General features: G+C 35.3%; 2 protein-coding genes and 1 non-coding gene across 3 annotated transcripts; 1 reads left to right on the top strand and 2 right to left on the bottom strand.

The window, feature by feature from the left end:
* The first annotated feature begins 516 nt into the window (after positions 1 to 516).
* LOC111892842 (upstream activation factor subunit UAF30) lies at positions 517 to 1,714 on the top strand. The gene is made up of 3 exons (XM_023888898.2): positions 517 to 677; positions 1,045 to 1,223; positions 1,461 to 1,714. Exons 2-3 carry the CDS (start codon positions 1,050 to 1,052, stop codon positions 1,587 to 1,589), a joined length of 303 nt encoding a protein of 100 aa, XP_023744666.1. The 5' UTR covers positions 517 to 677; positions 1,045 to 1,049; the 3' UTR covers positions 1,590 to 1,714.
* A 2,181-nt stretch (positions 1,715 to 3,895) lies between these two features.
* LOC111892832 (zinc finger protein VAR3, chloroplastic) lies at positions 3,896 to 6,006 on the bottom strand. Its single transcript, XM_023888875.3, has 4 exons — positions 5,440 to 6,006; positions 5,159 to 5,261; positions 4,831 to 5,075; positions 3,896 to 4,745 (listed from the first exon to the last, which is right to left on the bottom strand). Exons 1-4 carry the CDS (start codon positions 5,922 to 5,924, stop codon positions 3,947 to 3,949), a joined length of 1,632 nt encoding a protein of 543 aa, XP_023744643.1. The 5' UTR covers positions 5,925 to 6,006; the 3' UTR covers positions 3,896 to 3,946.
* A 9,134-nt stretch (positions 6,007 to 15,140) lies between these two features.
* On the bottom strand, positions 15,141 to 15,243 carry LOC111892859 (U6 spliceosomal RNA). Its single transcript, XR_002850699.1, has one exon. It is a non-coding gene; the product is annotated as a U6 spliceosomal RNA (small nuclear RNA).
* Positions 15,244 to 15,807: the final 564 nt, after the last annotated feature.

The following is a 15,807-nucleotide window of genomic DNA, read 5'->3' as shown; positions in this document are numbered from 1 at the left end:
GTTACACACTTTATGTTACATCACAAATAATACAACCGACACTTAATAATTATCCTACCGATAAATACAAATAATTCTACCGACACATTACATAATTAAAAATATAATAATCCGGGGGGGGGGGGGGGGGACACATGAATAATGGTGACACAAGAAATCTAAGTAATGACACCGTAGTAAAAAAATATTAAAAAAAAAAAGCCCCTGTTTACAACTATAATTTGATCTAAACTTATTTTGGCTTGTTACTTAAGATGTCCAACTAATATACTTTACAACATCGAAACGATATGGAAAATTCCAATAAAATTAATTACGATTTATTTATCTAGAATGAAAAAGTAAAAATTGTAAAATATGTGTTACGAGACAAACTGGGCATATGTACCAAGATGAAAGATAAATCCACAATAACTTTTCATATTGTAAACGAAAATTGTTTTGAGTCTGATGTGAAATTCGTACAAAGTTTAGTGGCTATTTTGAAAATTAAACATACATGATTTAAATAAGCCTAAGGCGACCACCAGCACTTGCTCTCTTCTTCAACAGGCGGACTGCAAAAGATCTTACAAGTTATATACCCATCGGCGACGAGTTATCTCTGCGAAGAACCAACCTCCCTAATCCCTATAGACCTCATTTGTTTTGGTTGCTTTATAGGTGTAAAATCTCTGGTATGATCCCTTAAATTCATATACTTAAACGTTGCAGCTGCCCAATTCGTTTAAATGTTGTAAAATTCACTTTTAGTTCGTATAACTGTTATACACATTTCATTTGATAATCATATGAACACGGCCATCGTCTATTGTGGGTTATTCGATGGTTGTTCTTTCATGCTTTGCACTATTCGGCAGATAGAAACAGAAACCCCAAATGAACACCAGGTGTTCGATGAAATTCCCAAAAGAAACATCTTTCATTTTTTTTTTAATCCCTGTTAACAAATGTTCATTTTAAAGGAGAAAGTCGTTCTGTTTTTTGGTTTATTCAATTGCATTTCAAGAAATTGCTGTAAAATCACATGTTCATCTTAAACAGCGACGATGTTACCACAACGGATGAAGAAGGGTATCATGGATAACCCGAAGAAACTTGCAACCTTGATTGATCTTGTTAACTTGCCTTCGACACTTAGGGAATTTGTTGGACAATCTCAAAGTTCTAGATTAGGTTGTTTTCGGCGTGTTTGGTCCTACATAAAAGACAACAATCTCCAGGTATTACTTACTAATCTTCTTAATTTCCAACACTTTCTTTTGTCTTTTCCTTTTAATTTCATAAATAGTTAAATATGTCATATATGATTACAAAAACTATTACTAGATTAATGTTACTACTGTTGTTTCTTGCTATTAAAGATTGGAATTTTTTTATTTGTGTGGTTTGATTTGTAATCATTAACCAAATTGTTGAGTTAATTTTTTTTTTCTTATGATGGTATTTTTGTAATTTAGGATCCAAAGAACAAGAACATAGTCCATTGTGATGAAAAACTGAAGAGTATTCTATTGGGAAAAACTCAGGTGGAGCTAGAGGAACTTCCTATGTTGATCAAGCTGCATTTTCCTAAGAACCAAAAGTGATTAATGTACTAAAGATGATTAAAAAAATAGTACTATTAAAATAATAGTAACCAAGTTTTATAGTATATGTTTACCCCAAAACTTTTTTTAAGAAATTTTGCTACTAAAGTTTCCTTTCTGCTCAATTTTTATGAAATCGTGTTAAAACTATATAACCTGCTTGACTGATGACGAGGCAATGATATGATAATGATCAGACAAATAGTTTAAATATTATTAAGGGGGTGTTTGGGATTGCTTATTTGAAGTGCTTATTGACTTAAATAAGGAGTTTTTGACACATGAGTTTTTAGCGTTTTAGTGTTTGGATAAAAAGATTTCATAAGCATTTATTGACTTAAATAAAGAGTTAATAAATTGGTTATTATACATATAAGCTTTAAAGGATACTACTTTCTCATCAAAATCATTTATCTCATCAAAATCATTTTACAACTCAAATATTTTTTCTTAAAATCTCTTATTCATCATCTTTATCGGGCATGTTTGATGCCCTGTTTGAAACGACCATAAATGTCAATCTGGAGGCGGAACAGAAGATCGTTGAACTACGACAACAAAATGCGGATAATGCATGCCCGAGGAAGAGAAGATACATACAAAAATATCGTGAGGTGGCTAATGAATGACTCATGCATGATTACTTTGTTGAGGACGCCACGTTTCAAGGATATTATTTCAGTTGTCGGTTCTGTATGCATAAAACTCTGCTTTTGCGTATCATCAACGACATCATGGCAGCATGTCCATTTTTTCAGCAAAAACGGGATGCTAGAGGTACAATTGGTTTTTCTCCTATACAAAAATGCACCGTTGCAGCTTGTCAATTAGTGCATGCCATTTGCTCTGATGCACTAGATGAGAATCTTAGGATGTCCGAATGTACTGCATGAACTAGCCTTCACAAATTTTGCAAGTATGTAATGAGATTATATGGTCCACGATATTTACGCAAACCTACTTGTAGTGATATCCAACAGTTGTATGTTCATCATTCAAATGTGTACAACTTTCCTGGAATGTTTGGAAGCCAAGATTGCCTCCACTGGGCATAGGGTGGTTGTTCGAATGCCTATAAAGGGCAATACATCCGAGACGATCATGGTTATCCAACCATCATAATTGACGAGGTGGCCTCACAAGATTTGTGGATATGCCATGCATTCTTTGGCTCTACTGACTCCCTCAATGACATTAATATTTTTAACATGTCTTTCTTATTTGACGACATATATAAAGGGACTGCACCAGATTCTTCCTTTCAAGTATCTGGAACATCGTATAGGAACGAGTATTATCTTGTCGACATGATCTATCTGGAGCATGCTTGTTTTGTGACATCATTATCTTGTCCAAATGATCGCAAAAGGTTGAAGTTTAAGAGAGCTCAAGAGAAGGCGAGAAAGGATGTCGAGCAAACATTTGGGGCTTTAAAAAAACGTTGACATATTCTTAAATATCCCGTGCCTTATTTGGAGAAGAAAATTAGTGAGATGATGTATACTTATATCATATTGTATAATATGATTATCGAAGACGAATGAAATTCAATATGTGAGTATAACGAAAACGAGATCGTTCCACCGACACAAGCTTTTGAGGTTGGAAGCCCGGAGTACTCGGTGAGGAGAGCAATAATTCATGATGTTGAGACGCATCATGTTCTTTGTAGGGACTTGACGGAACATATTTGGAACGTCGACCATATCGATCTTAACGCGGAACCGGGCGACGATTTGGAAGGTCAATTTTCTGATGAAGATGTCCTTTAGATCTATCTAGGTTTGGTAATTTTAGTTTCTAGGTTTTTTATTTTAAACTCTTAAGTGTTTTTTTTTGTACTTTTTGTTGAATTTTAATGAAATTGTAGTTTTATATTAAGTTAGTTTAATTGATTATTTTTAATATAAATTAATTAAAAAAAATTGCAAGTGTGGCAAATATGATGTGACGCTGATGTGGACCTTGACAAGTGTGGCACCACACCCACTAATCTTATTTGAAAGGGGAACCTTAAACCCTAAACCATATGACACCTCTAGAATGTAAATAGCATAAAATTCCACCCAATTATAGCATTCTACTTGCAGTTTATTTCATGAAATTATTAGAAAGGGGAAACCTTAAACCCTAAACCATGACACCTCAAGAATGTAAATAGCACCTAATTCCACCCAATTATAGCATTCTACTTTCAATTTATTTCCTACTGAGACTATAAAAATCGACAAAATTGCTATTGTCATCGAAACAATAATATCACAAGAAGAAAAAATAAAAGTAAAATGCCATAACAAACAAACAAATAAAAATAAATTGCTATTTCTCACATTCAATAAAAATAACAATTTCATTGTTCAATTATCATCATCCCCTTCACTTTTCCTCTCAAAGCTCACACTTCTAAGACTCTTTCTATACTGAGGAGATGTTAACCTCCTTTCTAATGGCGTTTTCCTCTTACTTACAACAAACCGATTCACCCCTTTTCTCATTGGCATAATCGATGGAAAATCTTCATCAGGAATTTGACTTAATTCAGAAATATCCTTAATCTGTGCAACACGTCTGAACCACCTTTCTGCCTTAGCCTCTTCAGACATATCCAACGGATCAGATTCAATCACTGCTGACCCCTCCAAACTTCTTAACTTGTTACCTGATGAACCGGTATTATTTGTAATCGTATCTTCACTTACTAGGGTTTTGTTCCCAATTGATGACCTGGAATCCACGTCATCAGTTCCTGTTTCTTTCACACATGTGTTACTGTTATCATCTTTCTTGGCAAAATAGTTTGGTGGAAATGGGACGAAAGGAACATAGGTGCTAGAACTTGGTTGGTGTCGTTTAGGAGAAAAGGGTATTTCTGTCTTTTTGTTTTCTTCATGAGAAACAGAAGTTTTTGGGTCTGTGACATTGTGCAAAATTTTCATCTTTTTGAACCATGTTTCTACTTTTTCTTCTTTATCAGGGTCTTGAGTCTGCTTGCTCTGAAGATAATTGGAATTGTTGCTGTCTATGGTGACAGGAGAGGGAGCATTTCTGTCATTTTGTCCTCTTTCGATTGTCTTGGTATATCTTGAGTTATCAACTGGTCTGAGCTCCTCACATTCAAGGCATTTAGTATTTCTTGCAAAGTTCATGAAGTTGCATCTGCTCAAAAAGAAAAACTCTATCTGTTCACATGTGTAAATCAAGAATTCCTGTATAATGAATCAAAACATGAAGTGTAACTTACTTTGGGCATATCCAATCACCTTTCTTCATGGTAATATTTGGTCCGAGATTTCTTGGAATTTGTTCTTGATACTGCTCTGGTGATCCAACTTTACAGCTTATATTAGCCATTTCTTGTAACAAGTTTCTGACAAATGATACAGTAGCTTCCTTAATGTTTCTTTCAGGATAAATGATAGGATTGCTTGCATAACTTACTATGCACTTCATCAAGTCTACTGGTCTTGCTTGGAATGATCCCCCTGCCTTCAATTTGATATAACAAATAAGATCACAAGCAATTTGTTATGACTGAATGACGAACACGACAAACACTATCAGGAGGGAACCTGTAAGAAAGACCTAATTCTTCTCTCGGTTTCATGGGCATCTTTGAACAGAAATGGATAGCAATCAGTGATAAGCACCTCGATGTCCTCTCTTCGAAGCCACCTGAAAGATGATTCGAATGAACAATTAAGATGTCGAAATTGTTCTCGGTTTCATTTTTGCAATTTGCATGGGAGCAAATGAAGTAGAAATCTAGGGTTTATAATTCCATGAGATTGGTATGATATGATGTATAAAGATATGATATTTAAAAAAATAGAAAGAAGTTCGAATTACAAACCCTAAGATTAAAGGTCTATCACGAGCAAAGGCCAAACAGGAATTCGCAGCAGCGACAAACTCCATTGATAATTTCTCATTCGCAACAATTTCATCCTCGATGTTACTGCTCCAGTTAAAGTAACCTAAAATGGATAGAGATTCAAGTAGGCGGTGCCACTCCGGCCATGGATGAGACAGTGAGACTTGGTAGTCATTAGCGGGAATATGATTGTAATCTTGCCAGGTATTATCAGTCGCTCTGGAGTAAAAACTATGCGCGAAATTGATCGGAATAAGTGAATTGGTGCGAGAGAAATGTAGGAGGTGGTTGGGGGCAGCGTACAGGGTTGCAACCGGGAAGGCCGGAGAATGACGACGAGCCAGGCCGAAGATAGCGAAAGGGCAGTGATGAAGGAGAGATTTCGGATTGGTTAAGTGATAGAGCAGTCTTGACGAAGCTCTAACCATTTTCTCGGCGGACTGGGAACAGCCGGCGACTACCATCGATGGAAATGATGGGCCGGAGGAGAGTATCTGGTAGTTAACCTAACACAGGTCACAGACTCACAGGGTATCCACCCGGAGTACCGGAAAACCCGATATTTATTCTTTACCACCGGGTCAGAGGCCCAATTTGCTTCGTCAAAAGCCCAATAAAAGTTGTTCTTAGCCCTAATTCTATATTTATAATTATATCCGAAGTAAATTGGGAAAACGACTTAGGAGGGTAAGTACCTTTTATCTGTGTTTACATATTGACAATTTCTTTTTTTTTTTTACATAATAAAGCAACTAACTTGTTTTACCTGTTTAAATTACACCAATATTACCGGCTAATACATGTTTTAACTGGTAATTCAAAGGGAAAATGACTTTGTAACATCCGGATATCTAGGCATGGAAATTTGAATATTTTATTATGGGATATGAAGAGACTCGGCGATTTGATGCCTCAACTCGTCGAGTAGGATCGCGACTTGGTGACCTGTTTAATGAAGGGACTCGACGAGTCGGGTATCTGGACTCGCCAAGTCAGTGTTGTTAAGGAAAACCCTAATTGTCAGGGTTTGAGACCTATTTAAAGGACCTTATAGCCCTCTTGTGCGGCTACCAGTCCAGAGAGAGGTGGCCTAGAGAGCAAGAGCAAAGAGTGAGAGAAATAAAGCCATTTTAAGCATTCTTGGTGTGATTTTGCAAGGGAGAAGTCATTTCCAGCAAAGGGAGGTCAAGGGAGTTGTTGATTCCGAGTTCCTGAGCTCGTATCTTCATTTTAGAGGTATCAAATTGATTTCCCTATTCTGTTTTAGTTGGGATTGGTGATTTTAGAGTTTTTACACCTTCCTATGGCTTGTAGTGATGAGTATAGGGTCCCTTTGTGTGAGAGATCCTAGATCTAGACCCATAGAGGTCCATAGGGCCTCATTGTGTATGATTTATGTTGGTTCATTGAGAGAATGAGACTTTGATGTCATTCTTGGAGCCATTTCTCCAAGGAAAGCCTTGTGAGCTTTGCATGTATGTCAAGCCTCGACCTTTATGTGGTTATTGGTCGTAGGGAAGCCATATCTATGGATTAGAGGAACAGATCTGACCTCAGAAGGTCTTTTCAGTGTTGCCATGGAGGGAACTCGCCGAGTCCATATGGGGACTCGACGAGTCGAGTCGGGTTGCCCCGCGATTCGTGACTAGTGGTAACCCGTTGAGTGAAAGGTTAACTCGACGAGTCGAGTGAGGCTTTTGAGGATTCAGAGGACACGAATGGACTCGCCGAGTCACTCGAGTGCACGAGTCTGGTTAGAGTTGACCGTTGACTTGAGTTGACTTATGTTGGCTTTGGGGTTTTGGTCAACATAAGTAATAGAGATCGTAAAGGGATAAAATGGTCTTTTACCCACTACCCGATTGGAGAGGGAAAGAGGAGTTCTCGGTTTAATTAGAGATATTTGCCTTATGTGTTAGGCGGTGGCGAGTTCGAGATTCAAGTGTAAGGATAACTGCTTGTTGCTTTCAGGTGAGTCTTCTCACTATACTTTACCTTGAGTAGGTAACCAAAGTTATGAGACAGAGTATCTTGTATGTTATGTATGTTATGTGTTGTACTGTATTATTTCTATGTGATTTATGTTGTGCATGTTCCTGAGTTTACAGAGTTAGGACTGGAAGGTCCACAGAGTTAGGACCAGAGGGTCCACATAGTTAGGTCCAGAGGGCCCACAGAGTTATAGCCTCGAGTGGCTAGTATGTGTTATATGTGGTATTTTGGGGAACTCACTAAGCTCCGTGCTTACCGTGTTATGTGTTATGTGTTTCAGGTTTTCTCAAGATCACGGGACGGCACCGACTCGATTGTACACACCAAAGGAAGAGTTATGTTTTAGAGGATCCTGGATTATTGTTTATTTGATCTTGGAGTTATGTTTTGTAATTTAAATAAAATGAGATTTTTATGAAAAGTGTTTTAAGAATTAAGCGAATTTAAATGAAAATTTTAGTCTTGAAAATTACGGTGTTACAGACTTAGGAGGGCAACTACCTCTTATCCGTGTTCACATATTGGCAACTTCTTATTTTTTGTACATAAGAAAGCAACTAACTTGTTTTAATTGTGTAACATCCCAAAAATCATGACCAAAAGTTTCGTTTTTAATTTAATACTAAAATCATAATTGTCAAACCATTAATTTAATACTCCGACATCGGGCCTCGCCCGGCATCAGGCCCCGCCTGGCATCGAGCCCCGCTTGGTATACAAATTTGTCTGTCTTAGGCTCCGCCTGTCTCCAGGCCCCGCCTGCTAAACACATATAATCATATAACATGATAACACATAAAGAAACATACTCTAATGTATCCATGTCCTAAGAAACATACTCTGCTAATAATGAGATACGGAACTTCGTCCGTACTCAGCTAGTTCCAGCCAGGGCTTCAACAGTGCAAGGTGAGTCTCCTCACTGTGTGAAGGGGTCTAAGGCCACAATGGCAGCCCATGTAGTCTATGAGTAGGAAGACCCGGGGGTTAGCCCTAGGCATTGTATGCTAGTATGTTAATCCAGACCAAGGTTTGATGACGGGCGGGTGCCCGAGGAATGTTTGCATGTTAGATTATACTTGTTGTCTGTGTGATACTTGTATGTGCTTGGTAGAGAGGTGAGTGTGGGCGAGGTCCTGTATCTCATCACTAGCTGAGTACGGATGATGTTCCGTATCTCATTATTAGCAGAGTATGTTTCTTAGGACAGGGATACAGTAGAGTATGTTTCTTTGTGTGTTAGCATGTTATATGATTGTATGTGTTTAGCGGAGGGGGGGGGGCGGAGACAGGCGGGGCCTAAGAGAGACAGATATGTATACCGAGCGGGGCTCGATGGCAGGCGGGGCCTGATGCAGGGCGGGGCCCGATGCTGGAGTATTAAATTAATGGTTTGACAATTATGCTTTTAGTATTAAATTAAAAACGAAATTTTTGGTCATGATTTTTGGGATGTTACACAGTTAAAACAAGTTAGTTGCTTTCTTATGTACAAAAAATAAAAAGTTGCCAATATGTGAACACGGATAAGAGGTAGTTACTCTCCTAAGTCATTTTCCTTTTGACTTACCGGTTAAAACAGGTATTAGCCGGTAATATCGGTGTAATATAAACAGTTAAAACAAGTTAGTTGCTTTATTATGTACAAAAAAGAAGAAGTTGCCAATATGTGAACACGGATAAGAGGTAGTTACCTTCCTAAGTCATTTTTCTGAAGTAAATTGGGTTAATGCTATTTTAGCCCAATGAACTATCTTGGTTTAATTTTTTTTCCTAGTAGCATAAACTTCACAATATGTTAAAAAAAAGTCTCATAACATGTGATAACCTGTTTTCGTTAAATATTTAAAACAAGACAAAATTTCATAAATGGTACTACTTCAATTTTCTTTATTTTGAATATATTCTTTATAAAACAATTTTTGCATGGATAGTTTTTTTGAGCAAATCTTGCATGAAAATGATATGATTAACTTTGTTAACAGACTATATGTGAAACTCGTATACTATACGGGTTAAAGAAAATGTTAAATATCCAGGTGAAATGCCCCTGTAAAGAAACTTATCGATTCTTCCACAAAAAGAAATCTCTTCTAGATTTTCAATTAAATAACACAATTAGAATTTGAGGAAATTGTTAAAAAATTTGATCAGTGTAGTTACTTCGATTATACGCAATTCTAAAAAACATTGGTAGCTCTAATTTAAAAGAAAAAAAACCCGTTCAAACCCGACACCCTCTAAGCTTGTCTCAAGACCTTATTTTCATTAGCTTTTATCTACAACCTAGGCATGGCAGTCGATTGAGTTCGGTTTGGCGGGTTAGAAAACATAAACTCAACCAAACCCATGTAATATATGGGTTAGTGGGTTGGCGGGTTGGAAACCTCAACCCAACTCTATATAACCCATTTAAGTATTTGAGTTTACAGGTTCACATGTTAGTGTGTCGAACCCAACCCACATAACTCATTTAATAAATAAGCAATACATTTTCCAAATGAAATTTTTTAACATAAAGTCATAAAGTGGTAGAGCGAGTGAGAATGGTCAATTTGTGTGTAAATGACTTTAATCCCTTTATGTAGGGTCGGAGCACAACACATGGGCGAGTGAGCGAGAGTGGTCGATTTGTGTGTTTTTTGACTTTTCTACCGTCGGTTGGTGGTGTGTGAGATGAGTAGCCGATGAGTCGATGACAGGTGGGATAGTAGGCGAACGGTGAATTGACAATGTGCAGGTGGCGGGGTAAGGACGTGAGGAGCGGCAGACGACTAGTGCTCTGGTGGATGCGTTCTTTGTCGTGACTCGTGCGTATGAGTTTTTTGTTTTTTGATTAGGGCACCGCAAAAAACTAACCACACAATTATACGAATACAGAAGGCAAAGGAATACAATGATACAAAATATCACAGAATGAAATAAGATTTCACTAATAATTAAATATATCTATTATTTTTAAATGTAATATATATATATATATATATATATATATATATATATATATATATATATATATATATATATATATATATATATATATATATATATATATATATATAGGTTGGTGGGTCAAAAATCTCAACCCAAATTCATTTATTTTCCGGTTAGGTCAGCGACGTAGTTTAAAATATCTCATCACCTGATGCTCCGTTTTTTTTATCGATTTTCAACATGTACTTTCAAAACAATCCTAGAGTCGTTGTTGATGTAGAAAGTTCAACTAAACTAAAGTTCATCCGCCAACTGGTAGAGTCAATGTTTTTTATTGCGAGACTGATTATGATGAGACCGATTCTGATTATGATACCGAAGAAGACACTGAAGGATACGAGGAAGATTCTGATTAAAATAGTTTTTATGTAATGCGTATTTGTAGTATAAACTTTATTTGGATTCCTAGTTTAAATATAAATGTTTATTCCTATGTTATGTGTATTTGTAATATCCCGTCGATTTCACAGTCATCACAACCACTACCACATCCAACACAAGTAAAACAAAATTATTTAATTTCAATAAATATATGTTGATTTGGTAATTTTTGTTTGTGGTGATTATTTGCTAAAAGCTTTGGTAATCGGTTTTCTGTCCCAAGTGCAAGAAATAACAATGTACTTTTGTTTTTTTTTATTTGTCTTTTTTTAAAAAATGGTAATGTACTTTGGCATCAATAAATGCATGTTGATTTGGTAATTGTGCTTTTGTCCTAAGTACAAGAAATATCAATGTACTTTTGGTATTTCTTGTATTTTAAGTGCAAGAAAATAACAATGTACTTTGATATTTCTTGTATTTAAGGTTCTTTATCACAAATAAAGTAAATTATTTAATTTCAAAGTCTCATGTATCTATATAATGATCAATAAATGCATGCTGATTTGGTAATTGTGTTTATGTTTTAAGTCCAACAAATAAAAATGTACTTTGGTTTTTTGTCCTAGTTTAAAAATAGCAATGTACTTTGGCTTCATTTAATGCATGTTGATTTGGTAATTTTGGTTTGTGGTGATTATTTGCTAAAAGCTTTGGTAATTGAGTTTTTTTCCCCATTGCAAGAAATAGCAATGTACATTGGTTTTTTGTTTTAGTTTAAAAATAACAATGTACTTTGGCATCGATAAATGCGTGTTGATTTGGTAATTGTGTTTTTGTCCCAAGTGCAAGAAATAGCAACGTGCTTTTGGTATTTCTTGTATTTAAGTGCAAAAATAGCAATATACTTTGGTAGTTTTTGTTTATGTTTGATAATTTAACTTATAAGTTTATATATGTTGTGATTTATTATGTAGTTGAAAAATCTTTGGGCAATGCTCAACGACCCGACATGTAGTGAGGAACTTTATACGGGGAAAGATCAATGAGGAAACGATGGGAACGGAGACGATGGTTCGTTGGATAATTAATTTGTGTTTTGTATGTTATATTTGTCGTGACACTTTGCTACTTGTTAGAATTGTAAAGCTTTGGTTTTTTATTTTGGTATGAAATTAATTATAACACTATTTGGTATCTAATAAGATGTTATTATGTAATTTTTTTTTTCTGGATTTAATGCTGTTATGTATCGACTTTTTTGCACCCAATTAAAAAAATAAAAATGAAAAATGATATTACCTACGACAAATATTTTTACCGGCGACATTTTGAGCAATAGTGACAAAATAGTAACAACGACTTTTTACTGGCGATGCGTGTCGCCGCTATTAGCTTTACCGACGACTCTTCTAGGCTTTAGCGGCGACTTTTGTCGGCGCTAATTCCCTTTTTTGTTGCAGTAGGTGTCAAAAAACTATAAGTTGATTAGCTCTTTTTAGTGTTTGATAAAATGATAAAAAAAATGATTTATAGAGATGTTGGAAAGCTATAAGTTATAAAGAGTTTTGATAAGTTAGGTGTTACGTTAATGACTTATAAAAAATGACTTATCTTTAGTTCGACATCGCTATAAGCTTTTTTAAAAATTAATCTATCAAAACACTTATTTTAACTTATACCGGTATGGATCCGATAAGGCTTAACAGTGTTGTACCCTGATTACCGGTGATATCCGATGTGGCTTAATTCACCGCCAATGAACACTGATCCATGACTTTAGTTTTACCGCCGGTTAAATACCGGGGGTGGGTTTCTACCGACTGCAAAAAATTGAAATTGTGATCGTTTAGGGGAAGTGAACGTTGTCAAACGGTTGCCAACGGCTATACGCCACATTGAAAAAAAATTTACTTATATAGAATTCATTTTTCCAAAATTTAAACACACTATACACTCTCTACAAACATTTTTCATTGAAAATATCTTTCAACAATCCAAACTCTTCCAAACAAAATGCTCCAAACCAAAATGTTAACAACTCTTTCGCACTTTTCGGCTACGATCTGTCATCACCACCACCTTACCAACCACAAATGGATGGTGTTCCTAGCTATTATTCACAATTCCAAATGCCCCAACAATTCCATTTCCAATCTCAACCCCAAACCCAACCATCTCAAACCCAATTTCCATCCCAACCGCCTTTCATACCTTCAACCAAAATTGTTTCTGATTCCAAACACGAAGAACAACAATAACAACCTCAACAACAAAAGAAAGGGAAGGTCGATCCGAGAAGATGGACACAAAAAAAAAAGTTGAGTTAGCAAAGACATAAGTTGACATATCTAAAGATGGTGGCACGAGAAAGAGTCAAAATCATGATCAATTTTGGTTACGCGGAGCAATTTTGTAAAGGAATGGGTCGAGATCTAGATTATCGGACCTCCGACCAATGTAACTTGAAATGGAATCTTATGAACACACTCGTGACATATTGGAATAGAATTTACACAAACTTTGAAAAACAATGGGTTAGCGGAGAAAGTAAAACGAGTTTGTTGAAAAAAAACACATGTTACATTCCAATATGATATGCTAAAGCGTTTTAAGTTTATTGATGTGTGGGAAGTTGTCAAAAGAAACATTAGGTGGAGGGAACTTGCAACACATGAAGAAATTGCAAATCCATCAAAAAGAAACCGAACATCTTCATATTCGAGCTTACAACAAGTCTCATTGGATGATCACGTAGGCGTTAATCTTAATGATGATAACGACGACATTGAAAAAATACGTCCGCCTCCTCCCCCTATAAGATATAGGAAGGGACAAAACAAAAGTTCGAGCAATAGAAAAAGGGAAAGCGACATCTTCAAATTCGTCAGTCGGAACCGAGCGGTCAACTAGATCGAAATAAATGATGACTCAAATGGCAAGACTGAATTCAACTTTGGAGAAGCATATGACTGATATCGTCCGACTCACATAATATTTGTTGTTAATGCAAGATGTGAGACACCTCGACCCCGAAGATGCTAAAGCGGTGAAACAGTCGATTCGAAAAAAAAAGCTAAACCGCAAATGAAATTTTGATGTTATGTTTTTTTTTCTAGTTCTTATTTTTATTTTTTAGTTCACGTTTTTTTAGTTTTTTAATATAATTTTTAATTTCATGTTATTTTTTATTTTTTGGATTTCTAAAATGTAATTTTTAATTTTAGTATGGTTTTTACAAAAGTTCTTATTTTTTATTGAAATTTAAAAAAAAAACTCGTTGGTAAACCATTTATCAAACCTAGTCTATAGGTGAAAATTGTAAAATCTATAAAAATTGATGTGGCGTATAAGTAACATGTATAAGTGACATCTTTTTACCATTGGTAAAAAGATACCATACCCCTTAGTGTAATAAGTTAAAAAACTCTTTTTTAAAAGGGTTAATGACTTAGGAGGGTAATAAAGTTTTCAGTTTGTTCGTATTAGGTCACTAAAGTTTTTTTTTTGTGCGTATTAGACCAATATGGTTGTTATTACCGTTTAGAAATAGTCATTTTATCGGTTTTAACCGGTAAAAATGACTATTTTTAAACGGTAATAACAACCATATTGGTCTAATACGCACAAAAAAAACCTTAGTGACCTAATACGGACAAACTGAAAACCTTATTACATTCCTAAGTCATTAACCCTAATTATTTAGAAAACATGCTTACTAATCAATGTGACTGATTTGTTTGACTGAAAATAGTTGCTTACATTTAAACTTATCTCACAACCCTTCCAGAACTTCTAAGTCCAAAAACTCATATGATTGACGATCTTCATTACATAAATATGCAACATTTTATCAATAACTTCTTTTTTGTCATTTAAATGTTTACATGAACACATCCATATGTACAAAAACAATCTCACTTTGATACCTCTCATCAATGTCTACATTTGATAACGAATGGAAATGTAAAACCAACAGGGACTTGTAGAGGATGTCTATTATCAATTATTTTATAAAAAAGCAAAACCACAACATGAACTAAGAAACTAAAGTTGCAAAATGATTAAAAAAATCAACACATAAACAAACACATACAGACTATATACAACACATAAACAGAAGTTTATAAAGCCTGAAACTTAATGACAGGAAAAGTAAAAAACTAAAAGGAGACTTTATAGAAAGAAATATCACCCTTACTTACCCAAATGGTTGAAGACATCAACAAGAAGATCAATCTGACCATAGAATCAACATGTTGTCTGATCATGACTTCAGTAGATGAACTACTGAAACGTAAGAATTGCAATTGAACTCTATTAGCATTTGAAAAAGGAATTAGGGTTCCACAGAAGACGACAAAGGGTTAAAAAAAATTTTGGACCATTTCTCGATTTGTGTGTGTCATCCTTGCGCAGGGGCCATGCTAATCTTCTCTGCATCGTTCCAATTTTATCGGATGTCCCCAAATGGACAACTATAGATGAAGAGTTTCGCCATATAGAGGAGTAGCAGGTTATATGGGACGACGCGAGTTCTAAACGAAGTAGTTTACTGTTGATGGTCATATATTTTCAATGTCTTTAAAATTAGGGTTAATGACTTAGGAGGGTAATAAGGTTTCCATTTTTTCCGTATTAGGTCACTAAGGTTTTTTTTGTGCGTATTAGACCAATATGGTTGTTATTACCGTTTAGAAATAGTCATTTTTACCGGTAAAACCGGTAAAAATGACTATTTCTAAACGGTAATAACAACCATATTGGTCTAATACGCACAAAAAAAAACCTTAGTGACCTAATACGGAAAACTAAAAACCTTTTTACCCTCCTAAGTCATTATCCCTTTTTAAAACTTAGCCAAAGAATGAAGTTCATATTCTAATAATAACATGATATTGTAACATGAATAATTATAGAGTCAAAAAATATCAAATAGAAACAGTTTCCGATGAGTATGTTTTAAAATTACTAAGAAAAAAAATATTTCTTACCACATAAACATAAACATGCCATGGATTTTATTTTTTTGCAGAAATA

The sequence above is a fragment of the Lactuca sativa genome, chromosome 9 (assembly GCF_002870075.4).
Source record: "Lactuca sativa cultivar Salinas chromosome 9, Lsat_Salinas_v11, whole genome shotgun sequence".
Taxonomy (NCBI): Eukaryota; Viridiplantae; Streptophyta; class Magnoliopsida; order Asterales; family Asteraceae; genus Lactuca; species Lactuca sativa.
This window is presented reverse-complemented; position numbering and strand designations above follow the sequence as displayed.